Source organism: Pseudorasbora parva, chromosome 25 (genome assembly GCF_024679245.1).
Source record: "Pseudorasbora parva isolate DD20220531a chromosome 25, ASM2467924v1, whole genome shotgun sequence".
In the NCBI taxonomy this organism is placed as follows: Eukaryota; Metazoa; Chordata; class Actinopteri; order Cypriniformes; family Gobionidae; genus Pseudorasbora; species Pseudorasbora parva.
This window is the reverse complement of record NC_090196.1, coordinates 12900099-12919396: the sequence shown is the minus strand read 5'-3', so window position 1 is coordinate 12919396 and position 19298 is coordinate 12900099. Positions and strand designations below refer to the sequence as shown.

General features: G+C 36.3%; 1 protein-coding gene across 3 annotated transcripts in view; it reads right to left on the bottom strand.

Moving 5' to 3' along the window:
• Positions 1 to 1141: 1141 nt before the first annotated feature.
• Positions 1142 to 19298, bottom strand: part of gse1a (Gse1 coiled-coil protein a) — a 76893-nt gene continuing 58736 nt past the window's right edge. For 2 of the 3 annotated variants that reach the window (XM_067435763.1, XM_067435764.1), the window contains exons 8-16: positions 17178 to 17493; positions 16530 to 17017; positions 14319 to 14452; positions 13544 to 13817; positions 12141 to 12254; positions 11738 to 12049; positions 10182 to 10445; positions 3848 to 3951; positions 1142 to 3527 (exon numbers count right to left, since the gene is read on the bottom strand). In XM_067435763.1, coding sequence (XP_067291864.1) covers positions 3390 to 3527; positions 3848 to 3951; positions 10182 to 10445; positions 11738 to 12049; positions 12141 to 12254; positions 13544 to 13817; positions 14319 to 14452; positions 16530 to 17017; positions 17178 to 17493 — 2144 coding nt within the window. In that variant the 3' untranslated portion in view covers positions 1142 to 3389. The remainder of the gene's footprint in view (positions 3528 to 3847; positions 3952 to 10181; positions 10446 to 11737; positions 12050 to 12140; positions 12255 to 13543; positions 13818 to 14318; positions 14453 to 16529; positions 17018 to 17177; positions 17494 to 19298) is intronic. The other variant, XM_067435765.1, reaches the window with a different exon arrangement.

Below are 19298 nucleotides of genomic sequence, written 5' to 3'. Positions count from 1 at the left end.
CTGCAGTTTTAGAGATGCTTTGACCCAGTCATCTAGCCATCACAATTTGGCCCTTGTCAAACTTGCTCAAATCCTTATGGTTGCCCATTTTTCCTGCTTCTAACACATCAACAAGGGAAAAATGTTAATTTGCTGCCTAATATATCCCACCCACTAACAGGTGCCGTGATGAAGAGATAATCAGCGTTATTCACTTCTCCTGTCAGTGGTCATAATGTTAAGTCTGATCGGTGTATATACAGGTCCTTCTCAAAAAATTAGCATATTGTGATAAAGTTCATTATTTTCCATAATGTACTGATAAAAATGAAACTTTCATATATTTTAGATTCATTGCACACCAACTGAAATATTTCAGGTCTTTTATTGTTTTAATACTGATGATTTTGGCATAGCTCATGAAAACCTAAAATTCCTATCTCAAAAAATTAGCATATCATGAAATGGTTCTCTAAACGAGCTATTAACCTAATCATCTGAATCAAGTAATTAACTCTAAACACCTGCAAAAGATTCCTGAGGCTTTTAAAAACTCCCAGCCTTGTTCATTACTCAAAACCGCAATAATGGGTAAGACTGCCGACCCGACCCTGTCCAGAAGGCCTTCATTGACACCCTCAAGCGAGAGGGTAAGACACAGAAAGAAATTTCTGAACGAATAGGCTGTTCCCAGAGTGCTGTATCAAGGCATCTCAGTGGGAAGGAAAAAGTGTGGCAAAAAACGCTGCACAACGAGAAGAGGTGAAGCAGTGGACGGAGTCTGGAGTAGAAACATCCAGAGCCACCGTGCACAGGCGTGTGCAGGAAATGGGCTACAGGTGCTGCATTCCCCAGGTCAAGCCACTTTGGTCTACAGAGAAGCAGCACTGGACTGTTGCTCAGTGGTCCAAAGTACTTTTTTCGGATGAAAGCAAATTTTTTAATGTCATTCGGAAATCAAGGTGCCAGAGTCTGGAGGAAGACTGGGGAGAAGGGAATGCCAAAATGCCTGAAGTCCAGTGTCAAGTACCCATTTTTGCCATTTTTTAAAAATGAAAGATCAAAAGGATAAACACTTGTACAGCCATCTTTGATCATATTTACCAGGGATACCAATAATTCTGACCACAATTGTATACATATACCAGAATAAGACCAGAAATCATTTAAATATCAAGTTGTTTATTTTGCGAGTGTCAAGAAACAACTGAAAGATCATGTTACATATGTGAATGAATCATGTCCATTACTTTCTTAAGAGTTTTTGTAAACAAAATATGGCAAAAAAAATTATTTTTTCAAACTCTTTTATCAGCATATACACCTATATATCCATAAATAAGTATTTCTACCCTCAACAAATAATATATTAACTCACATTTCATTCCACTAAAAATGACAACTAAAAACATTGAATTTTTTTTTCTGCCATAACCATAATGGCCATTCCATTTCTAACAAACAAATACACAGATTTCCATTCGCCATTCTTGTTTTAAATAACATACAATGATCTGTGGTTTAAGTGTCATAAAGAAAAGATAGAGAATAAACATTTTGAGACAACCACTTCTCGACTTGAGCATTGGACATTTCTTTCAAATTCAACACGAGGTGTGGTTTCATGTCATAATTAATAAAACAGTGACAGCTCATTTGTGATTTTTAAACAGCCACTGCTGTACACAACTGTGGCACTAAAGTCTGTATAAAATGCACAAACTAAATGACTGTTCTCATGGCAGCTAGGTTGAAAAATGTATTATATGGTCAAGTCATACAACCAAACATTTAGGTGACACTTTATAATTATTTTCATTATTTAATAAGTTTGTAACAAACAGTATTAAGTGATCATCATCTAATGTTCATTTATAGGAGCCCGTTTGTGCCATTTCATAAAGTGACTCAGAAATCAAATATTTTATGAATTAAACAGAAAATACTATATTCAATTGATTATTCTTATTATTCTTATCATGTGATTTTTATTTATATTTATTTATAGATTTGTTTAATCGATTAGTGATCGATAGCTTGACTTGGCACAAATGGTCCTCCATAATCATGATTCATGTATTTTCAATATATATTTATACTTGATTGTACTGTAAACCGTACATTAAATGCTGCTCTGCTGTTTGTTATCAAGGACTCATTAATGAAAGTGATTATAAAGTAATACCCACATTTGATTGGTTTATTTTAGCGTCCACTTTCGAACAGCCATGAACTGGTCGGTAATATAACTTTTTGTTTAACGGGTGACAAAGAGAGATTAACAAAACATACAGGAACACTGTTAAAAGAGTACTAGACAACCACTTTCATGACATTCTAAGAATTACAATTAAAGTGCCCCTATTATGGTTTCTCAAATATTCCCTTTTATGCAGTGTGCAATATAGCTGTTTGTGAATGTAAACGCTCTGCAAAGTTATAAAGTCAAAAGTGCACGATAAAGTTCACTCTGAACTGCCTAAATGAGTCATCAGGAATTTGAGAATTTTAGCGTTTAGCTTCCCGACACACGTAAGTGGCAAACCAATCACAACAGACTGGTAGATCTGACCAATAAGAGCAGAGTATGTGTCATAAAGGAGGGATTTAGAGACTGAATCTTCGGACGATTCGTTTGAGAATCATTGAAAAATGTGGTGATGTTCAATGTATACTATGAGAAAATGAAAGGCCTAAATAAATGACCTTGGATGTATGTAAACCTGTTGTAGGATACCTCCAAAATAACATTAGGAACATTTAAAATAGCATAATAGGGCCACTTTAAACTGAAACCTTTGAGATTTTGAAATGAGAAATCAAGTCCCGCCACTTCATTTGTGTCTTTCACCAACATTTCTGACCAGCAGTACCTTATCAACACACTTTTCCCCTGCAAAAAGCATTAAAATATTTATTATTTTTCAAATTACAGTCCTTTTTATAATTAATCATTAATAATAAAAACATACAAAATGCATTTTGACAGTATTTTACATAATCATATTCCTTTAAAAACTGTATAAATATTAAAACATTTGAACTAGATTCCGCATTAGCTCGTTTCCAGGAGCCATCTGCATGTGAACAGGGTTGGTTTTCTGCACCTCTTGGCATCGGTCTTTCAAACGTCCCGTCAGATTTAGTCCTTTAGTCAAGTAATGGATATGCCGAATGGCTGTTTTGTTCAGAGATTAGATCCTGTAATAGTGGTTGGACTTGTAGTGCAATGAGTCACAGTGAAGCGTCAGACATTGGCACCAGACAATGACCGATAGCTTTTATCTTCTCATGCCAAAGCTGAAATCACACGTTTAGTAATTAAAGTTCTCTTGTGAGGCCTAATTGACCCAGCTATTCCACTGACCAGCCACTCTTCATCAGCACGTCCATCATAAAGGCGAGTGAGGTCACCTCGGCGAAGGCCTCTTGTAGTATCCTCTGTGCCAGTGTAGCAGCGGCAATGCCAAGCATTTCTTGAAGTGCTCCAGTTCGGCCTGCATACGATCTCTCTTCAGCGCCAGATTGTGCTTCTGTGCCAACAGCTCCTAATTATGAGGGAAAGAGAAAAAAAGTCATGCCCTGCATCCGAATATGCCAACTTACTTCCATACCATCCACTTTATTTGTAATGTAAGATTGGTGAAGTGTGTGTAGGTTGTTGCCACACGTAACTTGAGACTATTTAACGGAAATCTATAACGGTCACCCCTGAGAAATCACACCACACCAAGTCGTGTGTCCAAATTTAGTGTGGAAAAATACTTGGTAACGTTTTCTGTGTAAAAATAATAAAACATAAAAATCGAATAATCTATAGAAAATTAAAAAAATACAATGTATAGATACCAAAATAATATATTCTTACCCTCATGCTATGAGAAAGCTGTTCGGCGGTCAGTGTGAGATTGTAATGCTGCGTCTCTAGGCGTCTACACTCGCTCTGGAGAACCTGGTGCTCTATACTTCTCTCTGAGAGACAGACGGGGAAAGAGAGAGACAGCTGAGCAATGCACTATAATCATACAGCAGAAAACAAACAAACACTCAGAGAAGACAATATCCTGTTCACAGACGCCTGCAACCATAGACAAATCAATGCATTCTAAAGTAGGGCTGTTCAATTAGGGCAAAAATCATAATCGCGGTTATTTTGTTCAACACTGAAATCACGATTATTTAAAACTATTATTGGGGATATGACATGAGTAATTTTAAATGCCAGTGAAAACATCCGCAAAACCTACACAATTTAATGAATGTAAGTAAAAAGTTCTTAAATCTGTTACAGAAGACAAGTTAACAGCAATACAATAAGAAGAAAGAAACAAATTACAAACAAATCGAACAAAACAAACATATAGCTGCAAGCAGTGATACAGGGCCAATACCATGAAGAGCCTGGAAGCGCAATGCAGAGCCAGAAGTGCAAAAACAGCAGAAATTGAAATGACAACATTACACATTACACACAATTTTATACAATTGTCCCACACAGGACTTGAACCCACAATCGGTGTCTTGGTGCCTGCTGTTTATCTGGTTGCGCCACCGGGAAGACTCATTCAGATGTCAAAACTTAGAGTCGATATGCAGAGCCGGATTCGCGGGTGTAATGAAACAAGGATCATACCATTTTGGCAATATGGGGGTGCTCAATATTTTAAAGACGTGGCGCGGCGCTTTAAAATTCTGCACCTTTAAAATTCGAACACATTGTTTTCAATGAGTGTACACACAACGGCGACACACCATCGTTGTTAATAACGCGTTAACGCAAATTAATTTTAACGGCACTAAATTGATTAACGCGCATTTTCTGTTTGATCCGTGCCGTAGCTCATAGTTGGAGAAATTGAGATATAGACGGCCATAGACGTAATGGAGCAGCAAACATTAAAGGTCCCATGGCATGGGTTGTTTTATTGTTTTATAATGTTTCCTGGGGTGTACTTATATTGCTAGTATGGTTTTTACATAGAAAAATGCCATCATTTAGAAATAAAAGGCCTTTTTTCTATACTGATATTAGCCCTCTGGCTTGAATGCTCTGTTTCAAGGGGCGTGTCTGCTGTGAGTCTTCAGTGAAAAAACCCACTGTTGTGATTGGCTGACTTCTTTGCATTTGAAATGAGATTACGTGCGGATGGGGGCGTGGTTTAGTCAGGCACGAGCTGGAGCAGCTGCAGCGCCAGTCGAGAGACAGACAGAGAGAGAGACGGAGCTGGGGAAAGATTGCTGAGGAAGTGTTATTGTACCGAGTTTTTTAAAGCGTGAGTTTATTTTATTTATCGGAGAGCTCTGAATAAACACGAGTTAACTTTGCAATGTTATTTTCCTCACAAAATGCTTTCACCACAGCTAACAACAAACACGACATCGACATGAATCAGTAAGAGCTTCTGTTGAGCATAATGAGCAGCGTCATTCAAACGTGTGATTGACCGGTCCGATCATTATAGTGTTCTGTGATCGCTCTCTGTAGTGTAATCATTTAAATAACAGATTTGTTTCATGCTGCTAACAGAAACAATGTGAAGTTGATCGTTTTAGTCACTGGCCAAGATGGCCAGCTGCAGGATTGACAGTTTTAAACGATTTAGAAAGAAAGTCTGTGTGAACTTGAATGATTAGCTACACATCAGAACTCACTGATCCCAGATCAGGCATTAATGAACACTGTTACTCACTGTTTGTGTGGTGCTGTTGAATCCGTATGGTAAAGCCTGTTCTGCTGACATCGCGACTGATAAACTCAATCCTTTCTCTACTAATTCTCTGGGCGGGCAAAGCAGAGGAAGGGGCGGTAACCTTTCCTGATGATGTCATAACAGGAGAATTCAAGATCTGCTCGTCTGAGCTCTCATTTTCTCAAAGGCGGAGAAAGACAGCCTGAACTCGCTTTACACTGATCAAAATTTCTAGCCACTTCAGGTTTGGGGAACTCATATTAATGTTGAAAAACCTCATAAAATAAAATGTCATGACATGGGACCTTTAATAGGAAAAGAAAGTGTTTAACATTAATATTCTATATTCTAAGCCGAGTATTATGAGCAGTTATTACCTATAAGCTACCATATTTTCTGTTTAACCATATTAGACACCAGGTCGAAAGAAAATTCTGTTTACATTGAGCACATTCTCTGCAGTTCGAGCACGTGTGTGAATACACTGAAGCTCACTCTCGCTCATGTCTGAGGTAAATCATTGACACATCACCACTTACAGTACAAGTGTTATATTGAACTAAATGCATTACAATCATCTAAAACGAATCCACAGGTTACTTTTCTGAACAAGAGCGCTCCCGAATCAGTGTTTCTCACACTGTTCGGTGAATGGTTGTGAATGGCACAGTTCGGCACACACACAAAATACCGGAAGTTCAGTGGGGAGCATGCGTCTCTTAAAGGGGCCGCACTATATTCCTACTCGTGGAATATGGACCTCCTCCAGTATGGTGTGGTACTGGTGCGCTCACAGATCCGCATGACAGCTTTCACATTACCAGTTTTTCATACGAACTGTGCCCTGCTCTGAACTAATCTGCCAGTAATACTACCTTTAGTTATATTCTTGAAATAAGAGAAGTCCCTGCTTAATCCTGAATTTTTAAGTTTAGGCTTAAGAGACATGAACAAGTTCTTTGATAAACATCTGTGATCTTTGATACATATCTAGTCTTCATGCTGTATTATTGATTATCATTGAATAAGTATGGTTTCACTAATAATAAACGTACATTTGCATAAAGCATATTTGTCCATATAACCATGTTGATTAGAGTATTAAAAAATTAATTCAAACTTAATTTAAGATACATTTACAACATATAAAAATCTGCGATTAAATGTTGCGATTAATCGCGAGTTAACTCATGACAATCATGCGATTAATCGCGATTAAAAAATAATAATCGTTTGACAGCCCTAATAATAACACAAAAATCATCAACTATGTTTTTAAAAATACGTGTTTTTGCAAAAAATACTTGTATCTCTGGAACACTAGGTGGCGCTGGGTTCAAACTTCTCAGGTACCTTCAGGACATACCAATTATGATACCTACCTAATCTTTTTTAAATCTTTTAAAAGACTTAAATTTTAAAATTAAAATTTATGACAGTGAAAATGATCCTGGCAAAATCGGTATCCTTGTATTTTCGGCATGACGCAACAAATTTTTACATTAACATTTTACATTTTTGCATTTGGCAGATGCTTTTATCCTAAGCGACTTACATTGCATTCAAGGTACACATTTTTACATTATTGTCAGGTCTTGCTTTCCCTGGGAATCAAACCCATGAACTTGGTGTTGGTAGCACCACACTCTACTGGTTGAGCTACAGGAAAGCAAAACAAATCCATAGACATAAACTGTTCAAAAGTTATGACCAAGTTATGAACTCATGACCTGTAGGGGGCATTGTTCCCAAATTTGAAAATGGACCCTCAGATCATGTTTCCAATGAAGCGTACATATTTTAATTTTGATTGATCAAAGTTTGGCCCAAGGTTATTATAGTTTTGCTTTTTGAAGTTAGTTTTTATTTCAGTATCGTTTTCAATTTTGCTACTAATTTCAGTTTAGTTTTAGTTAGTTTTACAAATGGTTTTGCTAGTTCTAGTTTAGTTTTTATTTTGCAAATACATTTCTATTTAGTTTTTATTTATTTAGTTTCAGTTTTAGTTTTAGTAATTATAGTTTAGCAGAGTTACCATAATGAAGTGTATAGTTTAATCTTACTAAACATCCTTAAGTGAAATAACTTGATAAACGAGCATTATTGTTTAAACCCAGGAAGGTCTTACAAAACATGCATAAAGTTGGGTCTTCACCTTTGAGGAAAAAAGCTTGAGTCAAACTATGACCTATACAAACAACGATCTGGAGATTAAAAATTAAATAAATAATATTTTGATATTAAAAAATTATATTTGATATTTTTGACATAGGCTAATACTCAGAGGATCTATCTTAAAGAACAAAATAAATGCAACGTAAAATATAAAAGTAAAAATTATAAATTCCAGACAAACTCATTCATAACAAAGATGAAATATTGTTAAACAATTAAAAGCTTATTTTAATTTCTTCAGTAGTACAATGTAGGCTAGCTTAAGTCATCTGAATACAGCCAACACACACTGTTGTGCTGTGTGTGTGTGTGTGTGTGTGTGTGTGTGTGTGTGTGTGTGTGTGTGTGTGTGTGTGTGTGTGTGTGTGTGTTTGTTGTGCCAGAATTGTAAAGGGGACCAATGTCCTCTTATCTAGTAAAATATTATGATAACTGACTAGTGAGGACATTTGACTGGTCCTCAATAGTTAAAAAAGGCTTATAAATCGGCCAAAACATGTTTTTATTTAAATCTAATGTTTTGCACGTTCTTGGGATGGGTAGTTTTAGGGATAGGGGTTGGGTTAGGGGCTATAAAATATCATTAACCTGATATAAAATCAATGGAAGTCCATGCAATGTCCTCACTTATATAGTGAATCAAACGTGTGTGTGTGTGTGTGTGTGTGTCCTGGTATTCCCTACTTTGTAGGGAAATGTCTCCACACAGACAATAATATTATTAGTAGTAAATGATTATGATAACACCTTTGAGCCTGTCAATATTATGCAAACGTGAAATCTCAAACGCACAGTAGGCTAGTACTTGCTACTAACGTTAGTTGCTGACTTTTGCGCCTGCGTCTCTCGTCGCGTAAGAAACGGCATTCTAAAACAGTGAGCTTAAGTTAAAAGAAGTTCGACGTGCGTCGCATTACCTTGTGTTATTTCCCATTTCACTGCCACGGACGCATTGATTCATTGTGAACTGCCGTTTAGGACTAGCGATGTGTTGCCTGTCTGCACGTGTCCGTCACAGGACAGCAGTTAATCTCCTCCTCAGATCACTTCACGCGCAGTAGTGCAATATACAGACACTCCCTCAACCGCCACAGTCAGATTCTCCACCGCATTAAATAGGGCTTATTAATAACGAAAACTAATATTTATTTTTGCTAATTATTATTTTATTTCAGTTAGTTTTTTAGTAAGAGAAGTTAGTTTCGTTTAGTTTTAGTTTTTTATTTATTCAGATTTTTTAATTTTATTTCAGTTTACGAAAATGTTTTTTGACCAATAGTTTTAGTCTTAGTTTCAGTTTTCGTTTACGAAAATAACCTTGGTTTGGCCGAGATACAGGCTTTGAACCAATTTTGGGTCGACCTCGTTAAGTTTGCGACATCATAACTTTTGTGCCAAATTTAATAATTTTCTTATGTTCCGTTCACAATGCTGTATACATTAAATATAGACTAATTCTTATTCAAAACTACAAAAGTTATTCATTCAAGAGCAGTGATTTTCTCTTTGTCTTTTATTGTTTGATGTGAACACTAATGACTGCAGCAGAATTATTAGGCTGCTGTCACTTTAAGAGCTGCACGGATCCCATATACTGTTATACAAGGATAGTTACCGAAACGGCATTTTGACATAGTTGTGTGTAGGCTATTTGACCATTTAGGCATGTATTCGAAGCCCATAGTATACTTCACTTATGCACGTTCTGTCCCATCTCAGACCAACTATAAAATTAACTTTTCTAAATGTTATAACTTTTAAACCCTTTCTTCAGAAATTTAGATCACCTGATTCCTGATTCGAAATACGACTCACAGGAAATCGCCTACGGAGTAGCGTCTTTTTCGGCAGCTTAAAGCACTTTTAATAACACCGTTTAATATCAAGCACGTCCTGTAGTTTAGCAACAGTAGACTGCTTTTTACATCACTGAATTATTCGGCTGATTTGGATGTTACGTTTTACTTAGGGAGGAACGAAAGCACACCGATGTGAAGGGAAGGAAGGTGTGCTGAATGGAATGCGGCAGCAGCACAATAATTATTTTACCCCAATTATCATAATCACTGGAAACCTAAATCATAATCTAAATGTGATTTATTGCACAGCCATAATCTAAAGGCACTTTCAGATTTACTGTTGTTTGGCCATTTTCAAGACGAAATCCAGTCATTTCAATAATTTTTGACTGTAAAAATTCCCAGAAATTTTTACCCCACTTAAACACAACAAATTCAATTATCTGCTCAGCTCCTTCTTTAACTTGCTAAAACCTCCTCATGTTCACATATTTATCCAAACAATGTAAGTTTGAATCTCAATATGCTGTAAACTCACCCTCCAGGTACTCCGTGTACGCCTCAAAAATAGATTCAATCCCTTTCCACCTAGGACTAAACGACTCCTCTTCCTCATCTTCATCTGAACTGATGCCTTCCCCAGCTGAAAGGTCATTCCTCACCCCTGGAGAGTCGTGGTGTGCTGATATATGGCAGTTGTGACCATTAGTCTGTCCATTAGGGAGTTTGTTGACCGCCCTCTGGAGGCCTGGAGGTGGATGTGCAGGGGGGTCAAACTGCTCATTCGCTCCAATAGCGGCACCTGTTGGAAATACACACAATGTCAAGCAGGCTATACTGGTAATATGTATATATGTAATAGTGGTGGGCCGTTATCGGCGTTAACGTGCTGCGTTAATGTGAGACTCTTATCGGTCGATAAAAAAATAAATAAAGCCGGTAATCTATTCTCAAAGTTGGGTTGGGAGCTGGGTCTATACCAGCGTTTCCCAATCGGAATGCATTGGTCAGCGCATGCGAGTGGTGCCGTATTTTGAATATGACCAGTCATTCCTTCGTCTTCAGCTGGGTGTAGAGCCAGAAGACGCGAATGAGAACTCGCGCGCACTTAGAGAAGATCTGTCTATGTGGACTCGTCCCAAAGCGCGCAAACGTCTCACAGCGCGCAAATATTGAGTTATCTTTCAACTCTTGCACTTGAACAGACAAACTCACACAAAAAGTATCTCAACATGTCCATCTTGATAAGTATCCAAGCAGACATAGTCTGAATATGCCTTAAGTGAACTTCATACAGTTGAGAAAGACGACGCATATCCTTGCATTAGGTCTTAAAGGGGCAGTAGCCGCTACTGCTGTCTGTTTAATGTCAAACAAAAGATAAGGACATCACTCACTGCTAATAGCTTGTTAATAAGGATAAATCTTTAATTTAAACAGTGAAATATGCAATTATTTTACATTTGATTACTTTATTCAATTTCTCTACCTAAAAACTAATGTTAGACCCACCTGAAAAACCTGAAAAGCATTGTTTATTTTATTAGTATCTTTGCTCAATAGTATTTATTTGTGCTGCTGCTTGTATTGAAGTTATTTGTTTTTATTTTCTTTAATTTTATTTGACAGTGGTCCTTTTTTCCCTGAACATAGCAAATACCGAACCGTACCGAAACCGTGGACCTAAAACCGTGATACAAACTGAACCTAGATTAATAATCTAGATTAATCTAGATTAAAAAAAAATATCTATACCAATCTAATATGTAAATGGACTGCATTTATATAGCGCTTTTAACAGACCCTATGGCCATCCAAAGTGCTTTAAATTTTTGCCTCACATATACTCATTCATACACCGACGCCGGTGTCGGCCATGTAAGGCGCCAGTTAGGTGTCTTGCTCATGGACACTTCGACACTTGGTCAGGTGGAACCGGGGATTGAACCACCAACCTTTCGGTTTGTAGACAAACTACATGAACCACTGAGCCACTGCCGCCCATACATACATACCACCCATACATACATACCGCCCATATGTATGTACATACATACATTATCTCAAATATAAGTATAGGGTAGCCATTGTCACCTTTCTGTTTCTGCTGGGATATTTGAGTAGACTGCAGCACAGACTGATGGAAGTGCTGTGCGAACTCCTCAGTGTTTCTTCGCTCCCAGGCCTTAAGTTTTACTCCATTTAGCCCAGGAGGCTGGTCCTTCGGGCGGGCGAGGAGCTGCCGGGCGCTGGCCTGCAGGCTTGGAGCTCTTCTGCTCGGGGAGGTCATCTTGGGCTGGCCTTGAGCCTGGAGAGGAGCCAGCGGTGGGGGGTCTTGAGGCGGAGAGTTTTCGGGTGAGTGGTTTTGGAGTTCAGGGTGAACTGACTGATTGAGATGTGAGACAGCTGTATGATGGGAAAAGCATAGAACATGAAATCCCCAAAAAATTACAAAACTTGATAGTTAGGTTAATGTTGTATCTGCTGTCGATCTTACCAGACACTGAAGCAGATGGGCTAGAAAAGCGTGTATCTGAGGCGTATCTGAGGGTGTCCAAAGTAACAGTTTTCTGTTTGATGGCTTCCAGCAAGTCCTCAATCTTCTTATTCTCTGAGGAGAAAAGAGAAGAAAAAATAAATGACTAAGACCATCGCTGTTTTTGGATGCACTTAGCCTTTAAAAATCTGAATCTGAATAGTACAAATAATCTTTCTTGTCAAAAATCTTCTCCTTCCAATTAATGTGTAGCAAATCATATATATGTGTGTGTGTGTGTGTGTGTGTGTGTGTGTGTGTGTGTGTGTGTGTGTGTGTGTGTGTGTGTGTGTGTGTGTGTGTGTGTGTGTGTGTGTGTGTGTGTGTGTGATTTGCTAAACATTAATTGGAAAGAGATTTCACATATATATATATATATATATATATATATATATATATATATATATATATACACACACACACACACACACACTTATATTTTGTAAATATAAAATTGTATAAGCAAAAAGATATGTATGATATTAATAAAAAGCAGTGTAACTTATGTTTTTTTACCAGTCAAAAGTTTGAAAACATTATCATTTTAATGTTTTTGAAAGAAGTATTTTATGTTATAGGCTACATTTATTTGATCAAAAATACAGAAAAAACAGTAATATTGTGAAATATTATTATGATTTATAAATAATATATATAATTTAAATACAATTAATTCCTGTGATTAAAGTTGAATTTTCCGCATCATTCCTCCAGTCTTCAGGGTCACATAATTCTCATGATGATTTTTTATCAATGTTGGAAATAGTTTTCATAACCTGTTACACTTTTTTTCAAGATTTATTGATGTATAAAAAGTTAAAAAGAGCAGCATTTATTCAAGATAGAAATCTTTTCTAGCAATATAAATCTTTACTAGAAATTATCAATTTAACATATCCTTGCTAAATAAAAGTATTAATTTATTTCAATAAAATCCAAGAAAACAATTACTGACCTTGGTAGTGTATATTATTACAATTAATTAAAATAATATTTGCATTCAATTTTTGCATTTATTAATATTTATGTACAAATGATTAGATAATTGTGACTTTAGCCCTATTTGGACGGGATTAGTTTTACATAAAGAGGTTGGGTAAAGTAATTATTCCCAGAGCTTCTCAGTGATTTTAGTCCTGTTTGACTGTTCCATCTCAGTCATCATTACGGACAACGTCCAAAAAATGACCTCAGGTAATAGTGCCAATAGTGCAGTCTGCGTTCTAGGTGGTTTCTGTGTTCTGCGATGTCTTGTAGTCGAATTACATTACTCCATCTACCCTTGTAAAACTAATCCCCTCCGAATAGGGCTTTTGACAGTATTTGTCCTAACTTCGGTGTGTTGGTGTTTGTAATGTACGTACTTCTTCTTTCATCCAGACTGACGTGGTTCAGGCTGAACATGCTGAGGAAGTGTTTCTTGTCGTCGAGTTCAGCGGTGCGGTCCATCTCCTCTGGGGTGAAGCGTGTGGTGAGGGGAGGCTGGGGAGGAGAGGGAGTCTTCCGTTTACTCTGCATCGCCGAGGGGGAAGGGTTTCTCTCCTGCAGCATCCTCCTCCTCTTCCTCCTCTTCATCTCCACAAGCTCATCTCGCTTAGAGAGAGTGGACAGTCCAAACAAACCCAGAAACTCGGTCTTCTGCAGAGAGAAAAGCATCAGACAGTAACTAGCTACGTTTCCATTCACCCATTTGTGTGCGCATTTCGGGATATCATGCAAACAAACAAAAATGCGCATAAATTATAAAATTCGGAAGCATTTTTATATCCGATGAAGATTGCGTGCATAAACTACTATGGAAACACATTTACAGAATGTGTTACAGTGTCTGAAATTTTAGTTTGGTCGTTCTGAAATGCAAAAAAAAAATTCTTCTTCAACACGTGAAGAAAATGTTGCATTATTCGCAAATGCTATATTCCAAGTTAAAGTTAGAATTCGCAACTTTGAATGGAAACAGCTACTGTGAGAGATTTAATTGACGTGATGCGATGTCCGCGGCACTAACCAGCTAGCAGTATAAAACACTAGCGTTTCTGTGTTGGTGTTCCCAGTATGGTTGCATTATGACCACTGTAATTGTTGATTTAGTTGTGTTTGCTGCTCTTTTCATGATTTTTGTATCAAGTTGACACTGACATTTGAGGACCACTGCTGTACCTCTGGAGACGCATCTAGTTTGAGAGGAGGCTGCTGAGCGACTCTTCTCAGATGAGCTCGAACTTCCTCCTCATCGCTCTCATCATAAGAGTCATCCAATTCATAGTAATGACCTGAAACAGGCAGAAGATCATAAGTGAAAGACATGATATGGATGGATGAAAGAAGAACCTGACTGCATGCATATACATTTATATAAAGAAACATTGGTCGATGGTTGACATTAGTTTATAGATGGATGGATGGATGGATGGATGAATGGATGGATGGATGGATGGATAGATAGATAGATAGATAGATAGATAGATAGATAGATAGATAGATAGATAGATAGATAGATAGATAGATAGATAGATAGATATGGATGGATGGATGGATGGATGGATGGATGGATGGATGGATGGATGGCAGGAAAACTAGATAGATAGATAGATAGATAGATAGATAGATAGATAGATAGATAGATAGATAGATAGATAGATAGATAGATAGTAGTGTTGTAGTACTCGAGATCGAGACCGGTCTCGAGACCACTTTTTAAAGGTCTTGGTCTCGTCTCGGTATCGACTGCATTTTTACTCGGTCTCGTCTCGGTCTCGGGCGAAGATGACTCGGGATTTTGTCTCAAGACCGGTCAAGACCACAGCTGAAGGCATATAAAGAGCAGAGAACTCCACCCTGCGCTCACTCTCTCTGTCTTCAAAATAAGCAGATAAGCTCTCTCTGACACGTCACATATTAAGCTACATTAAAAGTTAAGAAAACCGAATCCATGTTGAACGTTGCGCGTTCGGACAACTGTTTTGAAGTACCGCTCGGTGTGAATTGCGCTCAAAAAACGTTTGACCAGCTAAACAGCTGACATAAATCATACATTAAATAAACAGGAAACAATTTCTATCCAGTTATGAAGTGTTTTCTGTGTGACAAACCTTCCGCGATGTTCTGACAGCCGTGATTCACACACAACGGACCAAATGACTCATTTGAACCGAATCATTTTAACGACGGTAATAAGAACTGATCTGTTCAACAATGAACTGAACGAATCAGTTTAATCATTTACTCAGAACACCTCAGAAATGAGAACGCAAGTGTGCTTACCCAATTTAGCAAGAGTGGAGAGTAAGAATTATTAGTTTTAACTATCCACAGTATTTTAGCTTATGTATGTTGAATGTGTAGTAAAATAAATAGTCTAAAATCATTTAGTTTAGACTGGAGTGAGGTGAAAACAGAACAAAGTTGTTTGTTAGCTAGCTGATCATTTTATTAAATTGTATATGGCAGAAAATGTGGCTATTTGTTAACTGTTAATGCTATTTCTAATATTGATATGATTATATACCAACACAATTCAACCTGTTGGAACAAAAGAAACATCAAGATAAGAGATCATACATAATAATGCAAGTACAGGGTTTCTTTTCCTTGTTGTTGCACAATAAAGCTGCACAGTAACATTTTCAATTTGTAAATGAAAAATATGTACATATATAAAATAATTTGCTTAAGCAGCATACTAATGCATATCTGTATGATACATATTCCACCTCCTGTTATTCACATTCATTTAAGACATAATGGACTGTGTCTGAGATTAATACCTCATCCAGATTAGCATTCTTAGGGAACTTTGAGTTTTAAAATGGGATTGAGCACTTTTCACAAAACAAAACACAAAACTCTGTCAGTGTCAGGTTGGTGTTTGTGTCCACCATAGACTGTAAACAATATGAACACGTCGTCTTCAGTGCCTTCCATTGACGAAAAGTTAAGTGTTATTTGCTTATAGAAGAAAAAGATTAATTCCCACAAAGCTGCAATGCCTTTTGATTATTTGATCAAAACTTCTCTCATGGTACACTTACACACCCACACATAAGAGAGAAGTGCCAATCATAAGCATATTCCACATTTTATCATAAGTGTGGGGACATGCATTGGTCTCGGTCTTGACTCGGTCTCGGCCTGTCTTGGTCTTGGTCTTGACTCGGTCTCGGCCCTTCAAAGTCTTGGTCTTGTCTTGGTCTCGGTTTAGGTGGTCTTGACTACAACACTAATAGATAGATAGATAGATAGATAGATAGATAGATAGATAGATAGATAGATAGATAGATAGATAGATAGATAGATAGATAGATAGATAGATAGATAGATAGATAGATAGATAGATAGATAGCTTCACACCTTTCTCTCTGGCTTCTCTGCGTTTCTTCTCCTCCAGGTCTAGTTTGCTGACGAGTCTCCTGTGCTGCTGCAGGGCCTGATCGTACACCATCATGGGGTCTGTCCTCTCCAGAGCCGGAGCCGGAGCCGGAGCCTGCCTGCTGTCCACCGCTCCAGACTGGGAGAAGGCGGCCCTCTGCTGGCTCAGGAAGCTCCGGGTGGATTTCTCCAGATCCGCCAGGTATTTCCCAGCCTCCGGATGGCTGTTCCCCCGCCTGACTTCATCTTCAGGAGCTTTCGGTCTGGTGTGGCCTGAGAAAGGATGGATGTGGGATAGATGCTGGTCGGAGGGCGAGCAGAGGAGAGAGACGGGGTTCCACAGACTGCTGGGAGTGGAGGGAGAGGGGTGAAGGTCCCGGGGAAGGGGTTTGGGGGTGATGAGAGGAGGTGGCGCCCCCAAGGGTTGAGGTAAGTCTCTGACACCCACATCATTATGGTGTGCGCTGTACCTAAAACACCAGAAAGCATTTCTAGAATGCACCACAAGAGGGCAGTATTTTCTAACCCTGACTCCATGTATGCATCATCTGTTGTCAAATTCTTCCATTTAATCAGTACATTTAATTAGAATAATATATCTGTGATGACAATGACAAATATTTGTCCCACCTGTGCGTCTCCCTCTGTGGGTCTGTGGGTTCTGCGGTCCGACCGGCATCCTGCTGCTTCTCTTGTTCTCTCTGTTGAAACTCCTGGCCGTGTCGGTCCGCTTTCTCCACCTTCAGCGCTGCTCTCTGTCTGGCAAGCCATCTGTCGTCCTCCTCCTGCCGCTGGAGCATCATGGGAGTTACCATGGGCCTGTGGCTTTTCCCAAACTGGACGCTTGAAGGGAGGCCAAGGCCTGAGGTGGAGATGGAGGAAGGACCTCCGGAGGACGAGTACGGACCAGACTGTGGCATGAGCAGCGACGCTTCTTTGGTTTTGTCTGAATTGAGAGATGTGATGTAGACCAACTGTAAATATCTCATTAATATCTACATGATATAGTGATAGAGGAACATATTTTATCTTCACAAACAATCTTATTTTCTATTACTATTAGCTTTTATTTTATATTTCAGTTTTCATTTGAAGTTTTAGTAATTTTGCTGGGTTTTTTATTCGTTTTTCTTTTATTACATTTCTATTTAGCTTCAATTTTTTTGTTTCTTTTAAAAAATATATTTATTTATATTTAGCTATGTATACTAAAATTAAAATAAAGCTAAAATAAATATATATTTTTAATAAAAATAATAAATAAAAAGTTGGTTGCCATTGTAATAAATAAGCTTAAATTAAAGTACTAAAATTACTATAACTAAAAATACATACATTTTTGTTTAAAAATTAAGCTTATTTATTAAAGATAAATATAAATATTTTAAAAGAAAAATAAGTTGCTTAATAAAATAAGTTGTTAGTAATTTAATAACTGTTCTTAGCATTTAATAACTTATTTTAACAACATTTTAAAATCATAAAAAATATTTCCATTTAATACATTTATATATATATATATATATATATATATATATATATATATATATATATATATATATATATATATATATATATATATATATATATATATATAATATATTTTATATATATTTTTAAGTCCTTTTAGTATTTAAACTTATTTTTAATTTCCATGTGTTTATTTATTTATTTTTAACATATTACTATTTAGCTTTACTAACAATAAAACTTAAATAAATAAAATTAAAGCTAAAGATAAATATTTTTTAAATAAAAATTAGAACTGAAATAAAAATAAATGAATTTGAGTACTTTTACAAGCTATTTAAATCAGTTAGTTGTTAAGGCAACATTATTTTCATTTTTTAGTTAATTTTTAAATATTTATATTTAGCTTTACTAAAACAAAAACAAAATAAATAAATAAATAAAAGCTAAAAATAAACATTTTTTAAAATAAACAATAAGTTGTTAAAAATAAGTTGTTGGTTGCCTTTGAAATAAATAAGCTTAAATTAAAATACTAAAATTACTATAAAACTGAAATAAAAATAAATTAAAGCTAAATAGAAAGAAAAAAGTTGACAACTTTTTTAAAGAATAAAACTTATTAGTTGCCTTGACATGACAACTAAATGAATTAAATAGGCTTGCTAAAGGGTTGCTTTTTTATTTTGCTTTTTACATTTTTTTTAAAATAAAGTAACATTTAAAATAAAGTACATTAACTTAAGCTCATTTATTTCAGTTAGTTTCCAAGGCAACTTACAACTTATTTTAAAGTTTTTAACTTTTGTAATTTTATTAGTTTTTGTTTCTTTATTAATATTCATATTTAGCTATAAAAAAAAATCAGTTTTAGTAATTTTAGTACATTAAGTTAATTTATTTCAGCTTTATTGGCAACAACTTATTTTATTAAAAAGGTTGGCTAATTGTCATTTTTATATTAGTTTATTATTATTTTTTTTTATTTCAAAAGTATTTATTTATATTTACCTATTAATACTAAAATTTAAAATAAAGATAAAGATAAATATATTTTATGTTCAACATTTGTAATTTGTATTAGTTTTTGTTTCTTTTTTTAATATTTCTATTTAGCTTTAACTTACTTTTATTTCAGTAATATTAGTTCTTAACTGAAAAGTATTCTGAATTAGTATTAACTGAAAAGTTCACTAAACGAATACAATTTTTAATATAATTTTTGGTTTTGGTGAACAATAAGAAAAGTCTCCTGAAATGCTTGAGCTCTGCTGAGACACT